At 42.9% G+C, this 23,863-nt stretch overlaps 1 protein-coding gene across 2 annotated transcripts in view; it reads left to right on the forward strand.

The window, feature by feature from the left end:
- The first annotated feature begins 6,670 nt into the window (after nt 1-6,670).
- The window catches only part of Me3 (malic enzyme 3), a 222,268-nt gene continuing 205,075 nt past the window's right edge, over nt 6,671-23,863 (forward strand). Inside the window, exons 1-2 of one of the 2 annotated variants that reach the window (XM_008844135.3) lie at nt 6,671-6,920; nt 7,287-7,484. In XM_008844135.3, the coding sequence (XP_008842357.1) occupies nt 7,302-7,484 (183 nt within the window). In that variant the 5' untranslated portion in view covers nt 6,671-6,920; nt 7,287-7,301. Of the gene's footprint in view, nt 6,921-6,965; nt 7,485-23,863 lie in introns of those variants that run through there. The other variant, XM_008844136.3, reaches the window with a different exon arrangement.

The raw sequence follows: 23,863 nt of genomic DNA on the forward strand, positions 1-23,863 counted from the left end.
ATATATATATATATAAACTACAAGTAAGCTCTACAGTTAATTATGATGCCTGAGGACCAAAGCAGCATCTCTCTGGTCTACAGCATCTGTGTGTCCCCACTTCCACCCTTGCAAACCTAAAGCTAAGGAGGAGGAAATCCACCTACTCGCAGAAGCACTAATAGCCTTGATAATATGAAGCCCGTGGTAAACAACTAGAAGATGTGGAGGGAGAAACACTGCCTTCCTGATCAAAATCCACACTGGGTCTCACAGCCCAGTGAATGCTGCTTTGTAGGCTGCCTGAAGGCACAGTTAACATCCTTGCAGTAATACCTTGCACAAGCTAAGCTCAAGAGCTGTGAATCTACAAAGGAAACAAGTTATATTTCCTTGGGGAGAAGGTTCAGTGAATCAGGCGTGGGTATTTGAGGCTGAGTACTGGCTGAGAAGATGAGTAGCTAAGCCTTGTGAGAAGGGAAGACAAAAACCAGTTGTGATAAAGAACTGACGAGAACTCAAGTTCACTGGGAACAACAGCCTGTCTTAATCACACCAGTTACACACAAAGAAAACATGCTTTCAAAAGCACTTAAAAAGCACATAATCCAAACTGCAGTGAAAACCTTGAGATCCCTCCAGACTGCTGATGAGTTTTGTCCCACTGAAAGACTGCCAGCAGGGAAAACTTTTCCTGTGCCCCTCCACTATGGAAGTGTGTGGGGACTGTTACAAAGTCAATGAGGAAAAGAGAAGATACACTCATTACAGTTTAACAAGCTCAGAGCCTGTGGAGGAGCCAGGGAAGCAGCCGGTGACCCCCGGCAGCTGGTCCAGTGGATGCTGAATGGGCCAGATGGGCAAATCACATCATGGACAAAGAGCCCTTTCCTTACCCTGCTAGGCTGCTGATCTGACCTCCAAACAAATAAAGAGGACACAGATTTGTTCCCCTTTATCCACTGCTTAACTCAGCAGCTGCAACCATGGGTTTCTGTTTCGAGGACTGCCTTTATCCAACAGTTGCCTTTTCGTCCAATTTTTGTGAGAGGAGTAAGGAGGTGGAGGGTCCTGGAACATAATGTCTCCAATGGCTTAGTGGCTGTCAGAGAGGGAGTGCTTGAATAGAGTATTTCAGGAGGGGCAAAAAGTAGGTTTGTTTTTCCTTAAACAGCCTCTGGGAAATCCAGAGAAAGCACTAGTCGTTAGCTTTCTCCTTGGTCACTCTGACCATGGACAACACTTCTTGGAACTTCTATTGCAGGGTGGAAGTGGAGCCATCTACGAAGTGGACTATAAAATGTTTGTGCTTAAAACAGCCATGAAAATGAGGGTTGGGCTAGCCTAAAGCCTAGGCTAGGACTCAGAGCAGGTCTGCTGAGCTCTTAACTGCAGGGCTTGATGAGAATTGGACAGGGAATCTTGTAAAATGCAGCGTCTCGTATTCTATCTGAAAGCAATTGTGTTTGGTACAACAACTACTCAAGAAAGCTGAGTGAGTTTATAAATAAAGATCTCAAGGTTCCTGTGATAAAAATGTAAGTGTAGCTGAGTCTGGCTGACCACTTTTATCAGAGATGTGGTTATTTCAAATATATATTCTTTGCTTGTTAGAATTGAGTGCTGTAATTGTGAAAATTCCATTGAAGAGCCCACAGAATGCACGGCAACAGAAAGAAAAAAAAAGCATTTTCTTCTACCACAAAATTGCTGTTTCATTTTTCTCTGTGATATTTTCAGAATGCCAGAGAGCTGTTTCTTCTCACTTGATAAACAGAAAAGCTAAAGCCAAGATACAGTGAGGAAGGAAGAGTGGCAAGGAGGTGTGAGAGGAAAGAAGAGAAGGAAAACCAGTTGCCCTGGAAACAGCTCCACATGAAGATCAGAAGGAAGGGAACAAGAGGCGTGGTGTCCCCACTGTTACTGCACAGTATCCTATGTGAGGTATCATGTAGGCTACAGGGTTGATGAAGATAATGATGGTGATGGCTGATATCCAAGGAGCACTGTCCATGGGGCGGGGGGTTCAACATTAAGCCTGGTGGAGCACTTCACAGATAGAGTCCTCCGTATCTTGGAAACACTCTGGCCTCTAAAATAGGGATAATAATCATATCAATTTACAGCCTATATCAGGCTGGACTAAGCTGAGCAAACAGAACTATATGATGTATATCTCAATATAAGGAATTCAGTAAAAAGAATGAGCTTCTCGGTGCTATGGAGGCTGAATGAGAAGGAAGAAAATGCTTATGACACCATAGTAGCAACTGTAGGAAGACACTGTCATCTCTCAAGGTAGTGAATGAAAGACATCAATGGGACCACAGAGGCTGGACATGATGAGCAAGAGACCTGCTGCTAAGTCTGCATGGGCTTGATGAGGCTGGGCTTAGTGAGGAAGGAGGCTGCACTATGGAACCAGTGGTTGATGGTAGCTAGCCAAAGGGCTATAGCTGGGCTTAGGGTACTGAAAGGAACTAACAGCAAGCAAATATAACAAAGGAAATCTCTCTTCCCAGTCTTCAGTCACTTTCTATCCTCCCCATAGACAGACATTATTGGGAAACTTACTGCCAAAGAATTAGTTGGTAAGATACATGCTCCAGCCATGATCTGGAATATAGAACAATAGCTCTGCAAGTGAGAGAAATAATTTGAAAGCCAGCTCAGTGTTTCATAAAATAAGATTGAGTTAGTGCAGGTGTTGTCTAATAATTGGATTAAATTCTGGTAAACCTATTTTGAGTTGAAAATATTATTAGTTGAAAATATATTTGGTGTGGCCAACTTCCCAAATATCAAAGCTTAACAACACAGTGTACTGCCAAGAATTTGATTGTTTATTCTTGAGGTTGTGTGGCTAGGAACCACAGCTCCTACTGGACAGTATAGTGAAAGTGTATCTATTCTACATCTTGCTAGCCTGGGAAATAAATGATCAAAATTAGAAGTATAGTTTCCATGAACCTACCTTACAGTTACAAAATCTTAAGTTGAGCACTTAAGTGTTTAGAACAGTGCTTGGTATAGGATTAATGAATTACAATGTTCTATAAATAAGCAAATAAATCCATTAAGAACAATGTTAGAAGTAACAAGACCTCAGTTTTATCATGAGGGGTGGTGTCACATAGAATGCTCAAGGTCACATGACCTGGTCACTGGTGGGATCCAGACAAGTTTGCTGCTTGCCTTCGTAAACCCCTCTGAAGTTAAGAAAAGAAAGACTCATGAATAAATCACTTATAAGAGAGACTGACTATAAAACTACAATAAGAGAAATACAAATGAAGGCATTTGGGATCATGAAGGAGGAAGGATAAGCTACTGACTGGGAAGTTGAACTTGCTGGGGAGATGGTACTTGAGCACTGGTGAAGGAAGAGTAAAGAGAAGGGCCTGACCTGGTAGATGCTGGAAGAAGAAGAGACTGCTTGAGCAAAGCCCAGAATGTGTGGTGTGTGAGAGGAGCAAAGTGGTTACAACGAAGGTGAAGACAGGATGAACACTCCTCACCATTTTGTTTTGGTGTAAGAAAATAATACAGTTGAAGAATTAACAAGTGTTAGTATCAATGATGAAATTTAAGAGTGCTTGGGGAGGTAATCATGAGCATAGCTTGTTGGGTATCATATGATTATGAGTAAGTTTCTGAAACAATGGATGTAGGTAAAAATAAGTTTTAAATTCATCAGCATATAGAGCACCTAAAATCTGTTTTCAGAAGACAAGTGATTATGTTTCAAGACAGTTGAGTGAGCAAAAAATTAATTTGTTTGATGCTCTTTTGACAATATACCATATTTGGTTTTCATTAAGTCCACTGTTGAATGGTTATGACCAAAATTTGCTATCAGTTTCATTTAATTCAGCAAACTGAATGTCCTCTCTGTGCCAAGCATTGTCCCACACACTGAAGCTGCTAAGGCTTGTAAGTGGTGGTTTCAGTCTTTATGACAGTCACAATTCAGTAGAGTAGCAAATAGATACCCAGATCTCTCTGACTGTAATAGAAAAGCAAAAAGCAAAGATACTAAGTGCCTTTGGGTATGGAACCTCTGGCCGGGGAGATAGAATGAGACTGCTACATGCCACCTCAGCATTAACATCATGCCAGTAGCAGAAGTCAGTAGATGGGATGCAAAAGGAGGGTTTTATCTAGTGCTAGAACAAACTACCAGACCAGAGGTCAAGAATGTTAGAGATGTTTATGGAATCGGAAGAAGTTCTGGAATGTTCCCTTGCTTCTAAATTTGATCTCCAAAATCCTATGTTCAGCTTGAAAGGTAAGGAAGTTATCAGAAAACTAGTGGTGGAAAACACGTGGTAATAATAGATGACAGTGTCTGAGCCTCTCCTGCCCTCCAAGCACTTCAACATAAAATAAATATTATATCTGGACTGCTAGTTACTACTCCCTAAGAGCCATTCTACTGCTCTTCTTTTTAGTAGTAGACTCCCCTACTGAGCCTCAGTAGAGAACACACACGCTTTTTTCCCTGACACAGTAGTTTCCAGGCTTCCTTGAAATTCTATGTGATCTTGAAATTCTGTGGCTGCGTAATGTACTTTTCATCAACAGAATGTGAGCAGAAGCCATGTGGCTGTGAAAAACCCATTTCCCATCCCTCAGAGAGAATCACTTCCCTTCTACATGGAAGAAATTGGATACTGAAGTGGCATTAGTGCTTCCATGGAGCGGACCAAAGCAGCTCAAGAGGACTGCAACAGCAAGCGAGGAAGAGCCAGGTCCTGGGAAAGCTGGGGCCTGAGAAGGCACCTTCTTTTGCTCTGTGGCTTGCATTTAGCACATTACTGTAACCAGCACACAAATAATATTGCTAGAACCATGTCTGGGCTATGCGACTAGAGGCCATAGGTTATGACACATGGGGGACTGCCATGCAATCTGCACACGCTTCAGGGAATTGTTCCTTAAAATTTATATTTGCTTCTTTGGATATTTTTGTTTACCTGGGCTTCAGAGGACTAAGGTTGCCTGTTTAATGTCTCCCAGGTGAAACATTAAGCTCATGGCTGTATGCCAGAAGACAGAAACACATGTGCAGTCGCTGCCCTCAAGATATTTGAAGACTAGTGAGAAGATGTACAGTATTGAAGATGTACAGAAAAGAACAGTATTGAAAGAGGTTAATACTCTTTGTTACAGACAATAAAAAAAATCTGACTCAAACTGGTTTTAATAATTAAAAAATATTATGTGTAGCTTTATGTAAATATCCAGACCAAGGATAACTCCAGTTTCCAACATTTAACCTCTACTGGATGGTACCTGGAAATCTGTGTTTTTGACCCTGCCTCTACCCCTCCAACAAGGAACTCTGATGCCGCTTGAAGAAGCAGATTTTAATACAGATCATTTTAATTGAATGGGAATTGGAGATTGGAGTGGGGGGGGCGGGATTTAAAGGGAAGGCAATAATTCCTGAGATGAGGGAATCCTGAGCCCAGAGAGGAGTACCGGACACCACCATCAGGGTGGAATGAGCTTCAAAAGTGAATCAGAGAGAACTATGCTGTCTGTCTGGCAGCTGTTCTGAGGGAGGGCTGGCCTGGCCTGGTAAAGTTTGTATTGGGGAACGGTGGGAGGGGACAGTAAACATCAGAGAAACAGGCTAATAACTGACTAGTTAAACTTAAGTGTAGGGGCAAACCTTTTCATTATGGAGGGCTCATAATTCTTATGAGCAGATCTACCACTTGTCTTCATTCACAACATGCCAGGTCCTGACGATAAATGGATTTACAGGCAGAGACCCTGGCCTGGCCTGGTAAAGTTTGTATTGGGGAATGGTGGGAGGGGACAGTAAACATCAGAGAAACAAGCTAATAACTGACTAGTTAAACTTAAGTGTAGGGGCAAACCTTTTCATTATCTATCCCTGGTGATGGTCAACACCGAACAGGATAAAGGCCTACAAGTTGACAAATTAGAAGTAACCTCAGAGATGGGAATGTGGCCATTGTTTGGAAGCCTGGAGTATAGTATAACAGTGCATGTAAAGGCAATAGCAGATCCTAAGACGCTGGGGTGGGAGGGAACAGAGTAGGGTGGGGAAACAGAGCAAGTGAGGGTAGAGTTCACAGAGGACCTAGTGGAGTTGACAGAGCAGGAGGAAGTGTGCAGGAACTAGTCTGTGGTCTAACCAAGAGACTCACTGAAGACTTCAATGTTATCCCATAGGCAATGAAATGTTTACTTTAAAAGGAATCTCTTGACTATTGAATGAAGGAAGTATAAATTTGTGTTCAGGGATGGGGGACATCAAGGTGCAGGTCTGACCCTAATATCCATGACAGCAGGCTGCACTGGGTTCCCAGGAACCTACTTATGAACTGAGGATCTTATATCAATAGACTAGAATTTTCTGAAAAGGTCTAAGTGTTTTGCACATATGTAAACACAAGTGGCTCTTGGACGCCAAAACATTATCAGAATGACTGAGGAACTGGATTTTAAATTGTGTTCTGTTTACAGTGATTTATTAAAATACTTAGAGCCACAAGTGGCTAATGGCTACTGTACTGGGGACAGCATCCTGCATTCACGGCCTGACTCAAAAGTGGGGCCTGGAACAGGGCCTGCTGATCCTAAAGGCTCTCCCCTCGGTGCGTTTAGTCCTGTTTGGATGGACAGTGTCCAGGTGCACAGGTGCATCCTGAAGTGGGAGGGAACTGAGTTTCATCTTGTTACTGGAGACACGTGCCTACGGTTCTGAGGTGCCCCGTGCGCATCCTCAAGGGAAGCCTGGCACCACGAAGAAAGGGTTGGGGACCGCTTTTCCAGAACGCACCAATCCCGCGCGCTCGTGGCTGTGGGCACAGCACAGTGGTTGACAGGAGTGGAGCAGAGACCGCAGCGCCTCGCCCGACCTGCCCACAGCGGAGCCACGTAGACCAGCTCAGTGAGTGAAGCAGGTGAGCCTGGGAACGAGGAACCGAGGCCAAGCACAGAGCGGGATGGAGGGCGCCGGAGCCCTCGCTGAACAATCACATCTTCTCCGCGATGGGGGCGGGGATGGCGCGGGCTGTCACCGCACAGGATGTGCTTTCTGGGCTTGCTTTCGCTTTGCTGGGTGCACCGAGAGGCCCCGAGCATCATCACCGACATGGAGGGCTGAGCAGGTGGCCTCGGAGGAAGGGCGGAGGCTGCCGCCTTGAACCCATCCCGAGCTCCAGGCCTCTCCAGGAGCACGAGTCCGGCTCAGGCCCGGTGCCCTGCTGGCGCTCAGGACCTTGTTTGGCTAGGAGGCGCCCCTGACCTTGGTCTCTCCCCGGTTCCAGATCTGCGCCAGGACCATGGGCGCCGCGCTGAGCACTGGCACCCGGCTGGTCTCACTGCCCCGCAGAGCCTGCGGTCCCCTCCCGCGCTGGACACCCTCCGCGCCCGCCCTAGGCTGCCACTCCAAGTCCGGCCCGCCTCGCCCAGTGCCCCTGAAGAAGCGCGGATACGATGTCACCAGGAACCCGCATCTCAACAAGGTAATGGTCTGGAGCTGGAAGGGTAGGAAGGCCGCTGGATTCTGTGGCAGGCGAGGAAGGTCGCCCCGCCCCCTGAGCCTGTGAAGGAGCCTCTGGGCGTCCTTCCAGGGACTTTTCTGGTTTTGCCTCCTCAGGAGCTTGCTGTGTTTGTTTTGGCCCTTTCTACCCTTTCGCACTCCCTCTATTCTCGTGGAGCGAGGTGACCGGTTGTTCAGACCTTAATTTCTTCAGGAAAAATAATACAGACCCGATTCAGGTCTCCTGTGGTCCCTCTGACCTGGGTCGGATTTCCTATAGATCTTGGAGACAGTTCATTTGACCTCTGTGAGTTAAAGTTTACGTAGCTGTTAAATAAAATTCTTAGGAGCATGGCAAGATCTAAAAAAAAAAAAAAATGGAGATAGAGATCTTGACGCAGACTCTGGCACCAGTGAGAGAATAAACGTTAGCCAAGGTTATGATTATCATCTGGGGGAAATAAATGAATCTAAGAGAGAAGACAGAAGGTCTAGAATTATAGAACGTTTAGCTCAGGAAGGAGAGTCAGAGATGGAGCCCAAAGCTGTCCTGTAACAGAATGCAGGTCTAGAATTATAGAACGTTTAGCACAGGAAGGAGAGTCAGAGATGGAGCCCAAGGCTGTTCTGTAACAGAATATGGGTCTAGAATTATAGAACGTTTAGCACAGGAAGGAGAGTCAGAGATGGAGCCCAAAGCTGTCCTGTAACAGAATGCGGGACACTGGGAACTTGCCCAAGGTCACCAGCTGGCTAGTTCCAGCTCTGCCCCTGAAATCCAGGTCTGGAATGCTGTGGCTATGCTTAGCCAGGTGCAAACACCTGCACATTAACCTAGCAATGTGCACTTTTCTAGTGAAAGTAGAATTAGTATCTTTGGTTCTGAGGACAGTGTTGACTGGCAGAAGTCAGAAACAAAGATTGAAGCCTGCTTCCTCCACATTTAACCCCTGATGCTCAACTTAATTCAGTGGAAAATGAATATTATGACAGACCCACCTTTCCTACCTCTTTTGGTTATTGTGACAATTTTTTTAAGGCATTGAATTTGAAGTATATTTTAAACTATATGAAGTGCTAATTACACAACTACTGCAAAATAAAAATGTTAATACATTGCTGTACCTCAGGATTGTGAAACTCAAGTGAGGCAACCTGTGTGGAAAATATGTTTTTAAGAGGTAGAAACAACTGTGCAGTGCTGTGTATTGTGATCATCCCCTGCAGAATTCATAGAAGCTAGGGAAGAAGGGGTTTTTGTTTTGTTTTGTTTTGTTTTGTTTTTTTCTGTCTCCACTTTTTACACTGGCCTGCTGTCCCCAAAAGAGCTTCAGTTCTCTGCACACAACTCCTTTCCAAAGTTTTTAAGGTACTTGTATCAGTTTGGTTACTCTGATAGTGTTAGAAGATGGAAATGGGTTTAAAGAAGCCAAAGGCTCCTTCACCTAAACAGAATCTAAAGGTAGAACTGCAGGCAAAGCTTAATGGAGACCCTGAGGTGGCTCCTAGAGCTCCTGGTGCCCTAATCTGGCTCTGCCACAGCTTCCTCGCCAGGCTTCATCCAATCATGTCCTTCTCAATAATGCCAAAGCCCCCACCTTCTGTGCTCACACCACACCACCCAAGGATAGAGACTCTTTCTTCTGGAAGCTCCTACAGGGATGTATAAAAACAACACACTTTGTGTAAACTCTGAGAACATGACTTCTGACTTACAGACTCTGATTATATTCTCTTCCCATTTCCAAATCAGTAACTTAAACCAGTAACTTAAGCCAATTGGAACCTACCCCTGGAATTAAAGATAAAGTTTAAGGTAGGGCCACCCACAGCAGATGGCTTAGAAGAGAAAAGATACAGTTTCCCACAATAAACCTGGATTTTGTCATAAGAGGGAGGAGAGATGGATTATGGAGAGCAAAATAATGTATTCCTACATTTCAATAATTGCTCCAATCATTTCAATAATTGCCTTGGACATATGGGCACATTTCCAACCAGCAGTTATTGCTTTGTAAGTGGTTAAGAAAATAAAGGCAAAATTCAAATGCCTTTTTTATAGTCTTATTTTGATCCCCTCAAAGTATTCTTGGCCCTGACCGCCTGTCTCCAATGCAAATTGTCAAAATTACTTGTCTTCCCATGTAATATATGCAGATTATCCATAAAGATATGGATCCTGATCTTTTCACAATGTTTTTTTGTTTGTCTTTTTTTGTTTTTGTTTTTCTTTGTAAATCTTTGAAAATTCTTGGTGCTGGTCTGGGATGAGGAGGGTATCAAGAATTCTGCTGAGAGCCAGTTGGCATCTCCCTTCTCTGACCCTTCAGTAGGGAGAAAATCAGTCAAGAGGCAGCCCTCTAAGAGCAGCTGAACATGCCCTTCTCTACCCTCCAGCTGTCCTGGTGACCTCTAGCATTTGGAGTTTCCAGGGAGGCTTGAGACTTTCCCTCAGCCAGATGGGACGATTGTGCTGAGGTTAAATAGAACAACAAAGTTATCAAAGAGGAAACAAAAGAGGCAGGCAGCTTTGAGAGGATCTTTGGTGCTGTGGTTAATAGGCAGGCTTCTGGGTTTCTAGAATGTAAGCTCTTCAAGGGCAAAACGTGAAGTGATTAAGTTTCGTATACCTGTGACTAGCATGTACGTAGAGCAGGATAGCTCCCAAGGGATCTAGTAATTCACATTAAGTTATTACAGTGTAGTCACTGTACTGTATATTCAGTTTTGACAAATCAGGAGAGGCATTTAAGTTGAAACAAGGGCAGAGTGCAAGAGGGAGGTGGATTTTCTGAAACAAGATGGACTTCTTACTGAGCTGGGGTAGGTGCTGCCGTCATGTAATTGCTGCCTTCTGGATCCAGCTCTGTCTGCTCTGGCCATGTGATCTGTGGTGGGTCTCCCAGGCTCCCTTATCCCTGCTGCACCACTGCTCTGAAGGCAACCCTGATCCACTCTTCAGTCTAGAGTTGAGCCCCCTGGCACCGGGCATACTACTACCCTGGGTGACTAATTTGTTTTCCATGCTAGATTCTGAGCAGGACAGAGACTGACTTCTCAGATAACAATCTCTGCCTGACTTAAGATAAAAACTATTTGCTCTTCAAGTTGAGTCATGCGCCCCTTCTGAATTTTACTAACATTAGTGTTGCTATTTCACAGTCCAGTATTGTTACTGCCTAGATTCTCATGGCCTCTTTGAGGGTAAATATATCTACTTCTTCTAGTTATCTTGATGATCAACCTGACACAGCCTAGAGTCACCTGAGAAGGGCATCTCAGTTGAGGGATTTCCCAGATTAGATTGGCCTGTGGGATTGTCCGCGGGGTGTTGTCTTGATTGTTATTGATACAGGAGCACAAGCCCACCGTGGGTGGTGCCATTCCCTGGACAGCTTGTCCAGGGCTATATTAGAAAGTAGCAAAGCATGAGCCTGCAAAGAAGCTGGGAAGCAGCATTGCTCCTGTGAGTTCTGCCTTCAAGCTTTTGCTTGGGGTCCCGCCCTGACTTCCCTCAGTGATGGAGTATAACCTGGAAATGTAAGCCAGAGGAATCCTTTCCTAATTGCTTTTCAGTGTTTTATTATAGCAGCAGACAGGAAGCTAGAATACTACTTGATCATAATATACCAAGATTTTCGGTTATTTCAATAAAGGATGTATTGATTCCCAGAGTGCATCAGCCTCTCCATTTTACCCAACACCAACAGATATTTTTTTCCCCACAAGATGCTACTGGGCCAGTCACTTCAGGTTTTTTTTTTTTAATCTTATTTATTTTGTTTATTTATTTGTTTATTTATTTATTTATTTATTTATTTATTTGTATGAGTGTACTGCCTGCATGTGTGTAAGTGCACCTGTGTCATGCAGTGCCTGTGGAGGTCAGAAGAAGATGCTGGATCCCCTGGAACTGGAGCCACAGGCGGTTGCTTGCTGCCATGTGGGTGCTGGAAATCAAACTGGGGTCCTCTGCAAGAACAGCACTCTCAACTGCTGAGCCATTTCTCCAGTCCCAGTCACTGCAGTTTTTTAATCTCCTGAGCTTGATGTTAAGGGAAGTAGTGAATGAAAAGGGCGTTTCATCAAATCTCTGTGGTTGCGGACCGGCCATTCCATGCAATGGGCCTGAAACATTTCAAGGCACAGCAGGGATGAACTTCCATGCAGATGACACATTTTGATCAATGAATGTGTGAAGACCTCGTGGCCAGCACCACAGCAGGGGCTGAGCATCTGAAGACACACAGGTCTTACCTAAATCCCTTCTGCATTCAGTGGTGGTTTATTAGATCCCCATACAACCACATTTTTTAAAATGAAGTACATATTTTTATTTAGTGGCAGTTTAGAGCTTGACTTGCCTCTTTTGGTGAGGGGAGTATGTCCTCATACACCTACGCTATTCTCCATTCAGGGGATGGTGACTGGATTGTATGGAGAATTAGAGGCTTATTGGCAATGTCATTTTCTAACCCTAAGGCATGAATACATTTTCCTGAGACCTCTGTTTCAGATTCAACATAGAATTGGATCTCCTGAGGAACAATAGATTGTTAACTAAACCTGAGTTCTATAGCAGTTTACGCTAAACCTAAGTCTCTGGTGCACTGGTACAAGGAATGGGAACTCAAATACTGTTTGGATATTTTGGCCAAATGAGCAGAAACAGATTGAAGTGAAATCTTTCCCTGTTTATACTGCCCTGTCTTCATGGAACAGATAAATATTTCATGTTGGGGCTAAAAGAAATTGTATTAGTTAGAATAAAGGTCAGGGCATTCTGAAAAAATGAACACCAAATACAGAGGCTTAAACAAGATAGAATCAAATCTCTCACACATAATCAAGTCTGAGGAAGCACCCGTGGGTTGGCACATGGCTTGATCTTGTTGCTTTGTCATCCTCACTGTGTGGTTTATGTTTCATGGTCCAAAATGGCCGCTCTTACCCCATTAATCACATATTGGAATCCAGGGTCAAGGGGATGCACTGTTCTTAAGGGCACTGTTAAGAAGTCTTAAGTACATCTACTCACATCTAGTTGGCCAGATTCTGGTGATATGTCCACTTAGGTACAACAGACTATAAAGTGGAATCTCTGTTTCTGTACCATAAGGAATGGAAGTACAGACACTTGGGGAAACCACGACAAAATGTTGATTTGAAGCTTTCATTCTTTTGCTCTGTCAATTTAAAAATCTGTTTCTCTACATGCCCACTATCACCAACCTTGCTTTCATATCTTTATCTCATCATAGCTAGCTTATGTAAGAGCCTCCTAGTTGGTATTTGGGTTTCCAGACTTTAAATTCAGTTCTCTGTATGTTAACCACACCTTGAGGGGATAAGACCTTACATATGTCTTTTATAACTCTCTATCAAACCTTATATTGAACCCATCAGAAAATCCTCTTGTTCTGTCTTCAGACTAAATCTAAAATCCAGCCCCTTCCACCGTAAGTTCCAACTTGATTCAAGCCACTGTCTCTCTGCGGATGGCTGCAGAAATGCTTCAAATTGGTCTCCTTGCTTCCACATTGTCTCCTCTTATTTGCTCTCAACACAAGAGCAGAGTTATCCTTTTTATATCGTGTTAAATAGATGTGTGATGATTATGAAGAACTGAAAAATGTTGGCTTATTTTTAAGAATGCTTAATCCATAAAATCGTGTCACCCTTTGACTTAGAACCTTGCAAAGTCAGCAAATTTGCAATGCCTTCATGGTTTGGATCTCTTTCTCTCATCTTTTGCCACTTGTCTATGTCACTCACTGCTCTAACCACACCGCCTCCTTGCTGTTGCTCAAATACTCCAGGCATGCTCCTATCTAAAGACTTTGTGGTGGCTGGTCCTTCTTCCTAGGACACAGTTTCCCAACATGGTGATACAGAAGTTAGCTCTCTCCCTTTTCTGAGACGTCCCATTTTCTCAATGAGACCAACTCTAACCACACTATATGACATAAATAGTCCTTTCAACTTTCTCCTAATCCTGCAACATGCTCCTCTTCCTTTCATGGTATTTAACACTTATACACTTATACTAATATACTATTAAATGTGTTTACTTATTATTGCTATTATTTATATTTCTTTTCTGTAGCTTCTCTTTCCTTTTTTGGCATGTAGGGATTGAACCTAGGGACTCACACATGCTAGGCAAGGATTCTACCATTGAGCTACAGCCTTGTCCCTCTTTTATATAATTTAAACTCCATTTTATCAGGGATTTTTGTCTGGTATATCTCAGGTATTTAGCCCCACAGTTAACAAATAGAGTGAGTGAGGAAGTCCAGGTATTACCAGAGTTGTTAGAGTCAAAGGCTGGTCCCTGACAGCCTGACAGGATAAGCCTCACCACCCATCCTCAATTAAACAAACAACTAGTAATGAAAAGCAGAGAAAGGTGATCTAACCAATATGGTCACATGGGTAAGAGAAACAAATGAAGGTCTAACCATCCCCAAATCCATGTTCCATATTGACATAAAGTTTAGATTTAACTAGAGATCAAGAACATAACTTAAACAAACCTGGTCAGCACATGGTCTCACCTATTATTACCCAGCACTGATGTATCGTCTCCTTGTCCCTGGTCTGTCCTGCAAGTTGGCAGCACAGGATGAAATTTCTTTCTGAGAGATAGGTTCTCCTTCTGCCGGCCACCAGGAGTCCAACCTTTTCCTATCCCAGACTTGGACCCCTAGGGAAATTCTAATTCTTTGGAGTCCATAGTCTCAGTAGTGTGATAGACCAAGGGAGACGTCCAAATGTCTGTCTAGAAGTGTAGAGTATCATCTCTCCCGCCAAGAAGGCTACAAAGTGAGTGAGTCATCCAGAGAGACCTGCCAGGGTCCGCACCTGCTTCCCTTTCTTTCACCTCTCTTTTCATCAGAGAACCCTTCCTTAATGCCTCTCCTCCCACAATAGCCCCATCACTGGCACTGACATGCACATTGGAGTGTAGACAAATCTCGCACTGGCCGTTTTGGCGTCACTATCATAGAGTGTGGTGCTTGAAGAGGAGAACAGAGAGACATTTGTTTTGTTTATTTCCAGTTTTGTCAACATTAAAAAGTTCAGTGAAGAAAAATGTCCCATTCAGAAAACACAAACTGGAAGTAGAGGGAAGCAGTTCCTCGAGCAGCCATGAAGAATCACAAAGGGTTATCTAGGGAGTGGGCCAGAGGCAGGAGGCCCAGCTTCTATCAGTACCTCCAATGTCTTTAGACCTGCCCATCCTCCACTTTTGAGTCTCTTTAGAGCCTCTATCCCTGCCATGAACTTCTTACACCGCCCCCCCACCAAGTCCTTCTGATCTCTCGTTGAAGATGAGGGAAATAGTAACAGCCTCACTTCCAAAGATCTGAGAGTGGAGCAAGTGTGGGACAGGTGCCAGACTCACTGTTCCAAGAACCCAAAGTTGACATGCAGAGTGTTTTCTCATAAGCATATGGCTATAAGTAGCTTAATTGTTCTTCAGAGAAAGTGGACTATGTGCAAATAGTAAGGACTTTATATTCATTATGAAGACTTCAGAAACATTGTCTTTTGTCAACGAGTGCTTGATTCAAAATGGAAAATACCAAGTGGTCTCTATACCAATGAGTGTTTCTAAAAGAAGTCTGGAAAATGGCTTGGAGGTAAATATCTGATAATGCCTGCATTATAGCAGAGGAATTTAGGGGGATTTATTTACTTGCTCTCTATATGATTCTTTAATGTCCCATTATCTTTTCAATTTTAGGTTACAATTTCTATTTGTAGAGCTCCGTTTCTAGAATTGAGTGAATAATGTTCACGTTAACTTTTGGAAGTTGTTGCATCTGTAAAATGGATGGAAATCTCCTAGTAGTAGTCTTATTTCAAGCTTTTATAATGAACTGCCTTCTGCAAGTAATAGTTTTAGATTTGTGTAATAATAAAATGCTAGTACAGGAACCTGTGGCCAGTTCTAAAAGCAGTTGTAAACCTCAATATCTTAAATTTCATAAGCAACTGCATGGGAAGGCAAATCCTTTAGAGAAATATGTGCTGTCTGGCTCTAGCTTGGGCCAACTGGCATCTTAAACGTTTCTAAGTCTTGGCTCTATATAAAGTTTCTTTGGACACTTTTTCAAGTTCCTCTCTAGTTTCCCCCACTTTAGCTTCTCGTGGTTGCCTTTGGCCCTTGTAGGCGCTGAGGTTTATGGTTTTATTTTACTTTGCATTTTTGCCATTTCTACCAAAGATTTCTTTTAATATCTGCTCTCTTCTTTCGGAATGCCAGTTGTACAGTGAGAGTGGAAAAGTGGCCTTTTGATTTGTTGGTCATTATAGAGAGGCAATAATGTGAGGACTCTTGTTTCCAACGACATGGATTATAGTTCACTTCAAAAATCTTAACTCTGATGTGTAGAAAGGACATTTGGAAGTCCTTTGGGATACTGTCTGACTGCTTTTCTGATGCAGAACACAAAAGATGCTCTATGAACGTGTGATGAAAATCTGACGTATCCTACAATTGGAGGTGCCAAGGTCAGTGGTTAAAAGCATGCATTCATTTTGTACCCAAGGGGTTGCCAGGCAGCCTGATTAAAACATAGTTCTTACCAAAGGGACACAGTAAAGAGTGAAATATACCAAGTCATTTGAGGAGAGATTTTTGATGGAAAGATCATCAACTTTTTGAGGGACTTAAACGAAAATCAAGCTACATTTGCTTTTAAAACAGGCTTCTAAAAACTAGAGGGACTGCAGGGATGTATTGAATGCTCTGCAACTTGAGAATATTACTTTTTAAGAGCTTTTTGTCTCATTTGGTTTTGCCGTTTGGTTGTGAGCCACAGGAAGTCCACATAATTAGTCCTGAAACATATTCCCCTACAGTGTAGAATTCTGGAGAAAGCAGGCTCTGCTAAGTACTTCGTTTTGCTCTTTTGGAAAACAGAAGGAGGGAGTCCACCTGACCACGAATTAGCATCTCTTCTGAGTTGTGGGACTGTTGAGTAACTTCTAGGCTGAAACCACCAAGTATACATTGCAGTGAAACTCGAGCAAAATTCATTGTCTCTATCTTCTCGCCCTTTGGTTTTGAAAGAGGTATTGAGGATGCCAACTCAGACCCGTTATACTGATTTTCCTTTGATAGTGTTATGTAGGGAAGGAAAGGAATAACTATAATAGCTAGCACTTCTAGGAGATACCATATGCTAGGGGTTACTCTAAGCAGTTGTATTAGTCACTTTTCTGTTCCTGTGCTAGAAACACTGACAGTTCCAGGGGAATTACAGTCCATCATGGTAGGGAGGCATGGTGGCTGGAGGAGGCTGGAGCAGGAGCAGCAGAAGCTAAGCTCTCACATCATCATGCAGGCACAGGAAGCAAGAGAGCAACTGGAGATCTGGTAAGGCTTAAGAATTATCTAAGCCCACCCCCAGTGATGTGCTTCCTCCAGGATAGTCACACCTTTTAAAACTTCCCAAAACAGCACCATCATCTGGGGACAAAATGTCCAAATACTTGGAGCCTATTCATTCAAACTACCACAGCAGTTGACATATGCATTAACGTGTTACAATACCTCAACTTTTATAGGTAGACAGTGCTATTATTCTTAAATAGATATGAGGAAACAGAGGCACAAGGTGGCTAACCAACTTGCCCATGGTTACTCAGCTCAGCATGACAGATCTGGGTCTTGTTTAACATTAAACCCCAGGCTACCTGGTTTTAGGCCCCACACCTGCACCCACTGTGTACATTGGACTTCCAGTATATAAGATCTCTTTTACTTCACTTGGGATTCACTGCATGACATCAAGTGTGCTGTGGTCCTCCCAAGGTGATAACCAAGATATTCCTGCTCCCAGAGGTTGGTCTCTAGTTGCCAATACTTGTACTTGGTTTATTAGAATCAGGGAATCCTGAAGTTGAAGGGAGCGTCAAAGATCACTGGATGTCCTCTATTCATTCTTTAAATATGTGTAATTCTCCCAAGACTCATTCTTAAAGTTCATCAATAGGTGTTTGCTGAGTTCCTATTCCATTTGAGGCAGTGGAGCACTCAAGATGAGCATTTCTTCTATCAATGAGGAGCTCAGTGTAAGGTGGGTGCAGGTGAGGACCAGTGAGTAAGGAGCCAGTTCCAAGTGGCAGAATTGACAGATGAAGGTGACAGAGGAGAATCTATTTCAGTCAGTCTGTAAGAGGGCGATCACCCACAACTCCATGGTGTAATGGGCTTCATGGGTAGAATGGGAACTGTGTACTAGGCCCATAGCCTATAACAGGCCTTATTTTCAGAGAATGATGCAATATCATTGTATTCGTTTCTTTTCTTATTGCTGTAACAAAATACCTGAGAAGAACCATCTTCAGGGAAGAAGGGTTTATTTGGGCCTACAGTTCAAGGTGAGAAACCAGGGCAGCAGGAGCAGCTGGTTACATTATGTCCATAGTCAAGAAGCTGAGCAAGAGCAGGAAGGGGAGCCAGGTGATCCACCCCCAAAAATGATATGGGAACTTAGTAAATGTGTAGTGATGCATTTAATATGTAAGAAAGAGAATCTTGGGAGAATTACATATATGTAAAGAGTAGAGACATCCAGTGATCTTTAAAACTTCCTCCAATTTCAGGATTCCCTTTTCTTTCTTTCTTTTTTAAAATAATTTTTTTGTTGAATTTTTGCATTTTTCATACAGAACAGCTCAATCTTAATCATCTTTTACACCCCTGTCCCCACTGGCGCCCTCCCATATCACCTGGAACCTGTACACTCTGTCATCTGTGTTAAGGCCCACTGTGTCAAGTCAGTTTCCCCAGATGTTCCCCAGTGCAAGTCATCTACTGAGGTCTAGTCAGCCTATCTAGAGCATGGAACTGGGGAAATGAACAGCAGACCCCAATCTTAGCTGAAGAAATATTGGCAAGTGATTACTGCTAGGTGAGGAAGTGCTGATCATCCTAAAACAAGGATTCCCTTTTTCTAACCAATGACACTTCCTTCAGTGAGGCTCCACCCCCTAAAGGTGTCACATTCTTTCAAAACAACTCCACCAGCTAAAGACCAAATATCCAAACACATGAACCTATGGGGGACATTTCACATTGAAACCATCACAATGATAAAACCTGTAATTTGGCAAAGAGAGTTTATATCTCCAGTATTTGCCTACACTCTTTGCTTTTGTTTGTTTTCTTATTTATTTGTGTTGCACAAAGCCAAGGATGTTATTCACATGAGGCCACTGATCAAAACCTTCAGAACACTTTGGGACTCAGCATCTCTTCTGCCACACCTCCTTTCCTGGATAATGCCACATAGAAGCCATCTGTTCATCCTCTGCATTCCTGAACATTTAGCATATGCATGCAGCACTAACTCTTTCCCATTTGGTCTATATTCATTTACTAGTTATGTACCTGGCTTCATCACTTGCTATCTTTAGATCCAGAATATTTTCGTGGACATGCATAGCCAGTGATAATATAACCTCAATGCAGCTAACAAATATCATTAACTCCAGTTCCAGGGGACCTGACAGCCTCTTGTGTCTTCTGAGGGCATTGCGCGACACAGGTGCACTTACCTACGTGCAGGCAATACACGCATACACATAAAATAAAAATAATAAACAAAATATCTTAAAATTTTGATATGACAATATAAATTCAAAATCTAAAAGCAATCTTCACTTTGGTCACATATGTTTTGGAAATATATGTCTTTAAGAGAGTTTTCTCTCTGAAATTGGGCCAGGCGCACTGCATCTAAAGAATAACATCTTTGTGATGAGATTATTTATCCTTACCCTGGGGCTGATTCAACGATATTAAACTTAGACAAGCTATAACTAAAAATATGTTCAAGGACTTTGGTGGTAAAAGAAAGTAGTCAGAATCAATTATGTGAGGCCCCTTAAGAGTCATGGTCTGTAATCAGGTATTGGGCAGCAGAACATTGCAGCTAAACTCTAGGGATTTTTGGACCATAAAATCTTATGCTTCCCAGTATGATTTTCTGTATTCCTCAAGTGTTCATATGCTGAAATTTAATTCCTACTGTGAGACATTTAGAGAGTAGATATTTAATATACTATCATGTTTAGAGGTAGGGATTGGGGGGGTGATTAGATAAGGTCATTAGGGTGGAGTTCCCATGCTGACTGAAGACTAATGTCTTCATAAGAAGAGTACACACACACACACACACACACACACACACACACACACACACAAAAAAAATAATTACCCTGTGCCACAGGGATACCATTTTGGTAAGACCAAATGGTCACTATATATGACACCTAGATCTTGAAACTAGAACCATGCGTCAAAACAAAACTTTATAAAGTTACATTTACCCAGCCTCAGGTAGTTAGGTATAGCAATTAAAAATTGACAAATACAATTCTAATCCCAACTTTACCATTACAGGATTTGGGATCTTTAAGAAAAGCTATTTCTCTGAGTCTGTTTCCTCATCCATGATAGAGACAACAATAAAACATATCTACTTGACAGGCTGTTCTAATGATTAAATGAAATGTATGTACTTGTAATGTATTGTAAGTGTTTAATTCTCAGTTAATTTCTATCTCTAACATTTCTAATACAGTGTGAAGCTGTGTGTGCACCATAAACACAGAGGGGTTCAAGCCCTGCTGTCTGCCTGCATAGATAATTCAATCCAGAAGGAGGGAGGAAGACTAAAGAGTTGCTCTCCATGGGTATGGACTATACCTGATTTTCACAGACATGATGGGAAAGCAGATGAGGCAGGCTAGGTGGATATCTTTCACTGATACTTTCTTTGTACTTAATGGAGCTTAAGCCTGCATAATCTAGACACTTGTCTTAAAGAACCTTAGATAAAAATGTCTCTAGAAGTAGAAATTCAAGTGTCATTCAAAGAAACAGTAGTTCTAGAAATTGATACTGGTGTTGAAGATAGTGGCTGCCATCAGCAATCTCAGGATTTTTGATCCCAATGTTTTTGGCACATTCTAACCAGCATTTTTAAAACTATATCAAACAAAAATAAGTCCAAATTTAAGTAGATCTCTGTCTCACCATCACTATAACATTCCTAGTCTCATGAAATTAAGATAGCAAGACAGCAAGATAAAAGAATGTTTATGATGATAGGTTAGCATGCATAAAACTTACTATATTGCTTCAGATTCAGATAAATAAGGCCTGGCTAGCCCAATTTACCTAGCTAACAGTCACATTAGGCAGGAACTTTTAGGGTAGTCCTAGAGTCTCCATATGCTCTGCTGTGAGTGATAAACACTTGCACTGTATGTATTTTAAGTGAGCATTTCTCCTGTTAGGACTCTGGATGAGCATTCCCCCAAAAGACTGAGAGTTTGTCTTTGAGAAGATACTGTCCTAGCATTGCACACCATTTTACAGATAAGGTTTTAGACATTCAGATGATTCGTATTCATCCTGCCTAGAAAGAGAGCAGTGGACAGGGACACAGGCTGTATCTGTCTCTCCCTTAAAAAATTGTGTGTGTGTGTGTGTGTGTGTGTGTGTGTGTATTTGTGTGCTGTATGGATATGTGGATACAGGCTGTATCTGTCTCTCCTTTAAAAAACTGTGTGTGTGTATGTGTGTGTGTGTGTGTGTATTTGTGTGTTATGTGTGTATGTGGAGGGGGATATATGTGCATGTGCATGTGAAGGCTAGAGGTTGATATTGGATGTCTTCCTCGTTCACTCCCCACATTATTTTCTGAGGCAGGGTCCCTCATGGAACTTTCCAATCAGCTACTAGCTGGCCAGGAAGCCCCAGGTTCCTCCTGCTTCTACCTATCCAGCACTAGAATTACATGTGTGCACCAATCTGCCTAGATTTTTTACATGGCTTCTGGGGATTAAACTCAGGTCCTTATGTTCATGCAGCAAGCACTTTACAAACTGAGCCATCTCCCCCAAACCCTACATCTGCACCTTACACCCTCTGCTTTTGAAAGGTAGCACTTCGCCTGCCATCCTAAAATACTGCCTCTGTGGAATCAAGCCTCTGTTGACTTAAGCAGAAGTACTTTTCAGTCTCCATAGAAAGGCAAAGAAATGCATTAATCATTGTCACGTGTTTCAAACCTAAGCACCTGCTAGCACAGCTCCTGCTGTTGCTCCCGTGTGTCCATTCCAATGAGTGAACATGTTCCCACCTCCACCTTCTTTTTAGGTTTCTATTTTTCTCTGCAGTAATGTGATCTCAAAGACATCCACGAACTGTTGACAGAAAGCTGAGCCTTTATGTCAGGCTCTCCTTTCTTATCTCTTTTGTTTTATTTTTGGTCTTTTCTAGCCCGTGGTGTTTTGTTTTGACTGGTAAAACCATCTGAGGTCACAGGATAGTGGATAGCTGCACAGCTGCTGCATGATGAAACAGGAGGAGTGATGGTTAGTGTGGAGAAAAACCTATTAACAAACAGCCATTTTTAGAAACAGGCTTTGAAATATACCCACCAGAGCTAAAATATTCCCCCTGATCTCAGGAGCTGGCAGCAGCTCTCCGTGTATGTCTGTGGAGCCTCAGAAACTGGCTGTGCTTCTGGGAGGTGATGGCTCCCATGGGACAGCTGACCAGGTGAACCTGCCCTGGGAAGATCAGTCTCTCCAGTAGTCAATTTCTTTCAGTTACTGGCCTCGGCTTCAAGAATGGAGGGCTCTGAACATCTCTAGCTGCTCTCTTGCTGACTGAGCTGTCCGTCTATGACCTTCTGCCAGTTTGATTGGATAGCGCCAGCCACTTCATAACCCTAGGACAAACAGCATCAGAAATAATAGCAAACCTTATATAATCCTTAGTATTCCTGGTGCTTTTATAGGTGTTTTACATAGATTATTTCCATACAAAAGCAGTATTGTAAAGTAGGTGAACTTGGCCTGTCATTCCTTTTGCCTCCTGTTTCCATAGATGCTTCTCCCTTATACTATCCAGGGCATGTTCTAAAGGGCATCATGATAACCCCTGAGCTGCCCAGAACTGCCAAGCTACAAAGGCCTTTCATCTTATACTATCCTGCTTTCTGCCCTGGATCTAATACTATCCTGCCACTCTCATCAGTCAGCTATGTGTCAGGAGACTGCTCACATCATAGTAGCCTGGAAGAAGGGAGAGGGAGAAGAAGAGGGAGAGCAAGAGGGAGAGGGAAAGGAGACAGGGGTAGAAAGAAGGAAAGAGAAAGAGAGGAGGAGAGAGAGGGAGAGCTGGCGAAATAGCTCAGTGGGTAAAGACACTTGCCTCCAAGCCTGACGACCTGAATTTGATCCTTGGACCCAAATAATGGAAGGAGAAAATGGTTAGAGGACTGGCTCAAGTTGTCCTCTAACCTCCATACATTTGCATGGCACATACGCACGCATACACACATACACGCAAAATAAATAAAAGAGAAAGGCAGACAGGCAGGCAGGCAGACAGAGACAGAACTAAGCATAAGCACAAAAAATAAAGCTCAAAGCCACACTCCCAGTCATCTACTTCCTCCAACTGAGCCCCTCCTCCTAATGGTTCATTCAGCTATGAACTTGTTGATGGATGAATGCATTGATGAAGTTGCTTCTCAGAAGTGCCACCAGCTGGGCACAAAATCTTCAGCACATGAGTCTTTGGAGGAAACACTTCCTATCCAAATTATAACATGTAGGGAAGATAACGGAGGGTGCCCTTCAGATGGCAAGGGAAGACTTCTAAAAGAGGAGATATTTGAGATCTAAAGAGAGAAGAGCAAGGCAGTAAAGAAACAGGGACTGAAGTGTTTAGATTAGAGAGAGCAGTTCCTATAGAGTCGGGACGTAGCAAATAGCTTCAGATGGCAAACTTTGAGTACTAACAATAGGCAGTGTCAGATTTAGGAGGGCAGAAAAAGGAAGGAGTTTAAAGTTTAGAAATAAGAGTAAGAACCAGACCTGAAACAGACAAGGAATGAGTTCCCTTCATTCAGGAAACCCAGCAAAGGGCTGATAAAAGCTGTTCCTCAAGCCCTGAAGAGGGAGCAGTCTGGTCTTATATAGGAACTCTGCTGCACATAGCTGCAAGAGTTAACTCCATGCCAGGGTCTGGTGTCCTTGAGGGTCTCTTTTCTGAAGATTATTTGCTCAGGCAGGTGGGTGAGTTATCTATAGCACTAAAGGAAACAGACAGATGGGCTCCACAAACAGTCTCTCTCAGTCCAGGAAGTGACCAGTTGATAAAGCTTGAGCAAGGCCAGAATGCCGATTTAGGGCCAGTTAGCTACTCTAAGGAATTTATGTCTTTATGGCCTCCTCTAACGAAGCTTATGGCTCTCCTGAAATTCACATATCAGGCAGATTAGTAAGAGTATGATGATAAAGGGGACAAACTTCATAAAACCA

This window comes from Nannospalax galili, unplaced genomic scaffold (assembly GCF_000622305.1).
Source record: "Nannospalax galili isolate Female #2095 unplaced genomic scaffold, S.galili_v1.0 scaffold278, whole genome shotgun sequence".
Classification (NCBI taxonomy): domain Eukaryota; kingdom Metazoa; phylum Chordata; class Mammalia; order Rodentia; family Spalacidae; genus Nannospalax; species Nannospalax galili.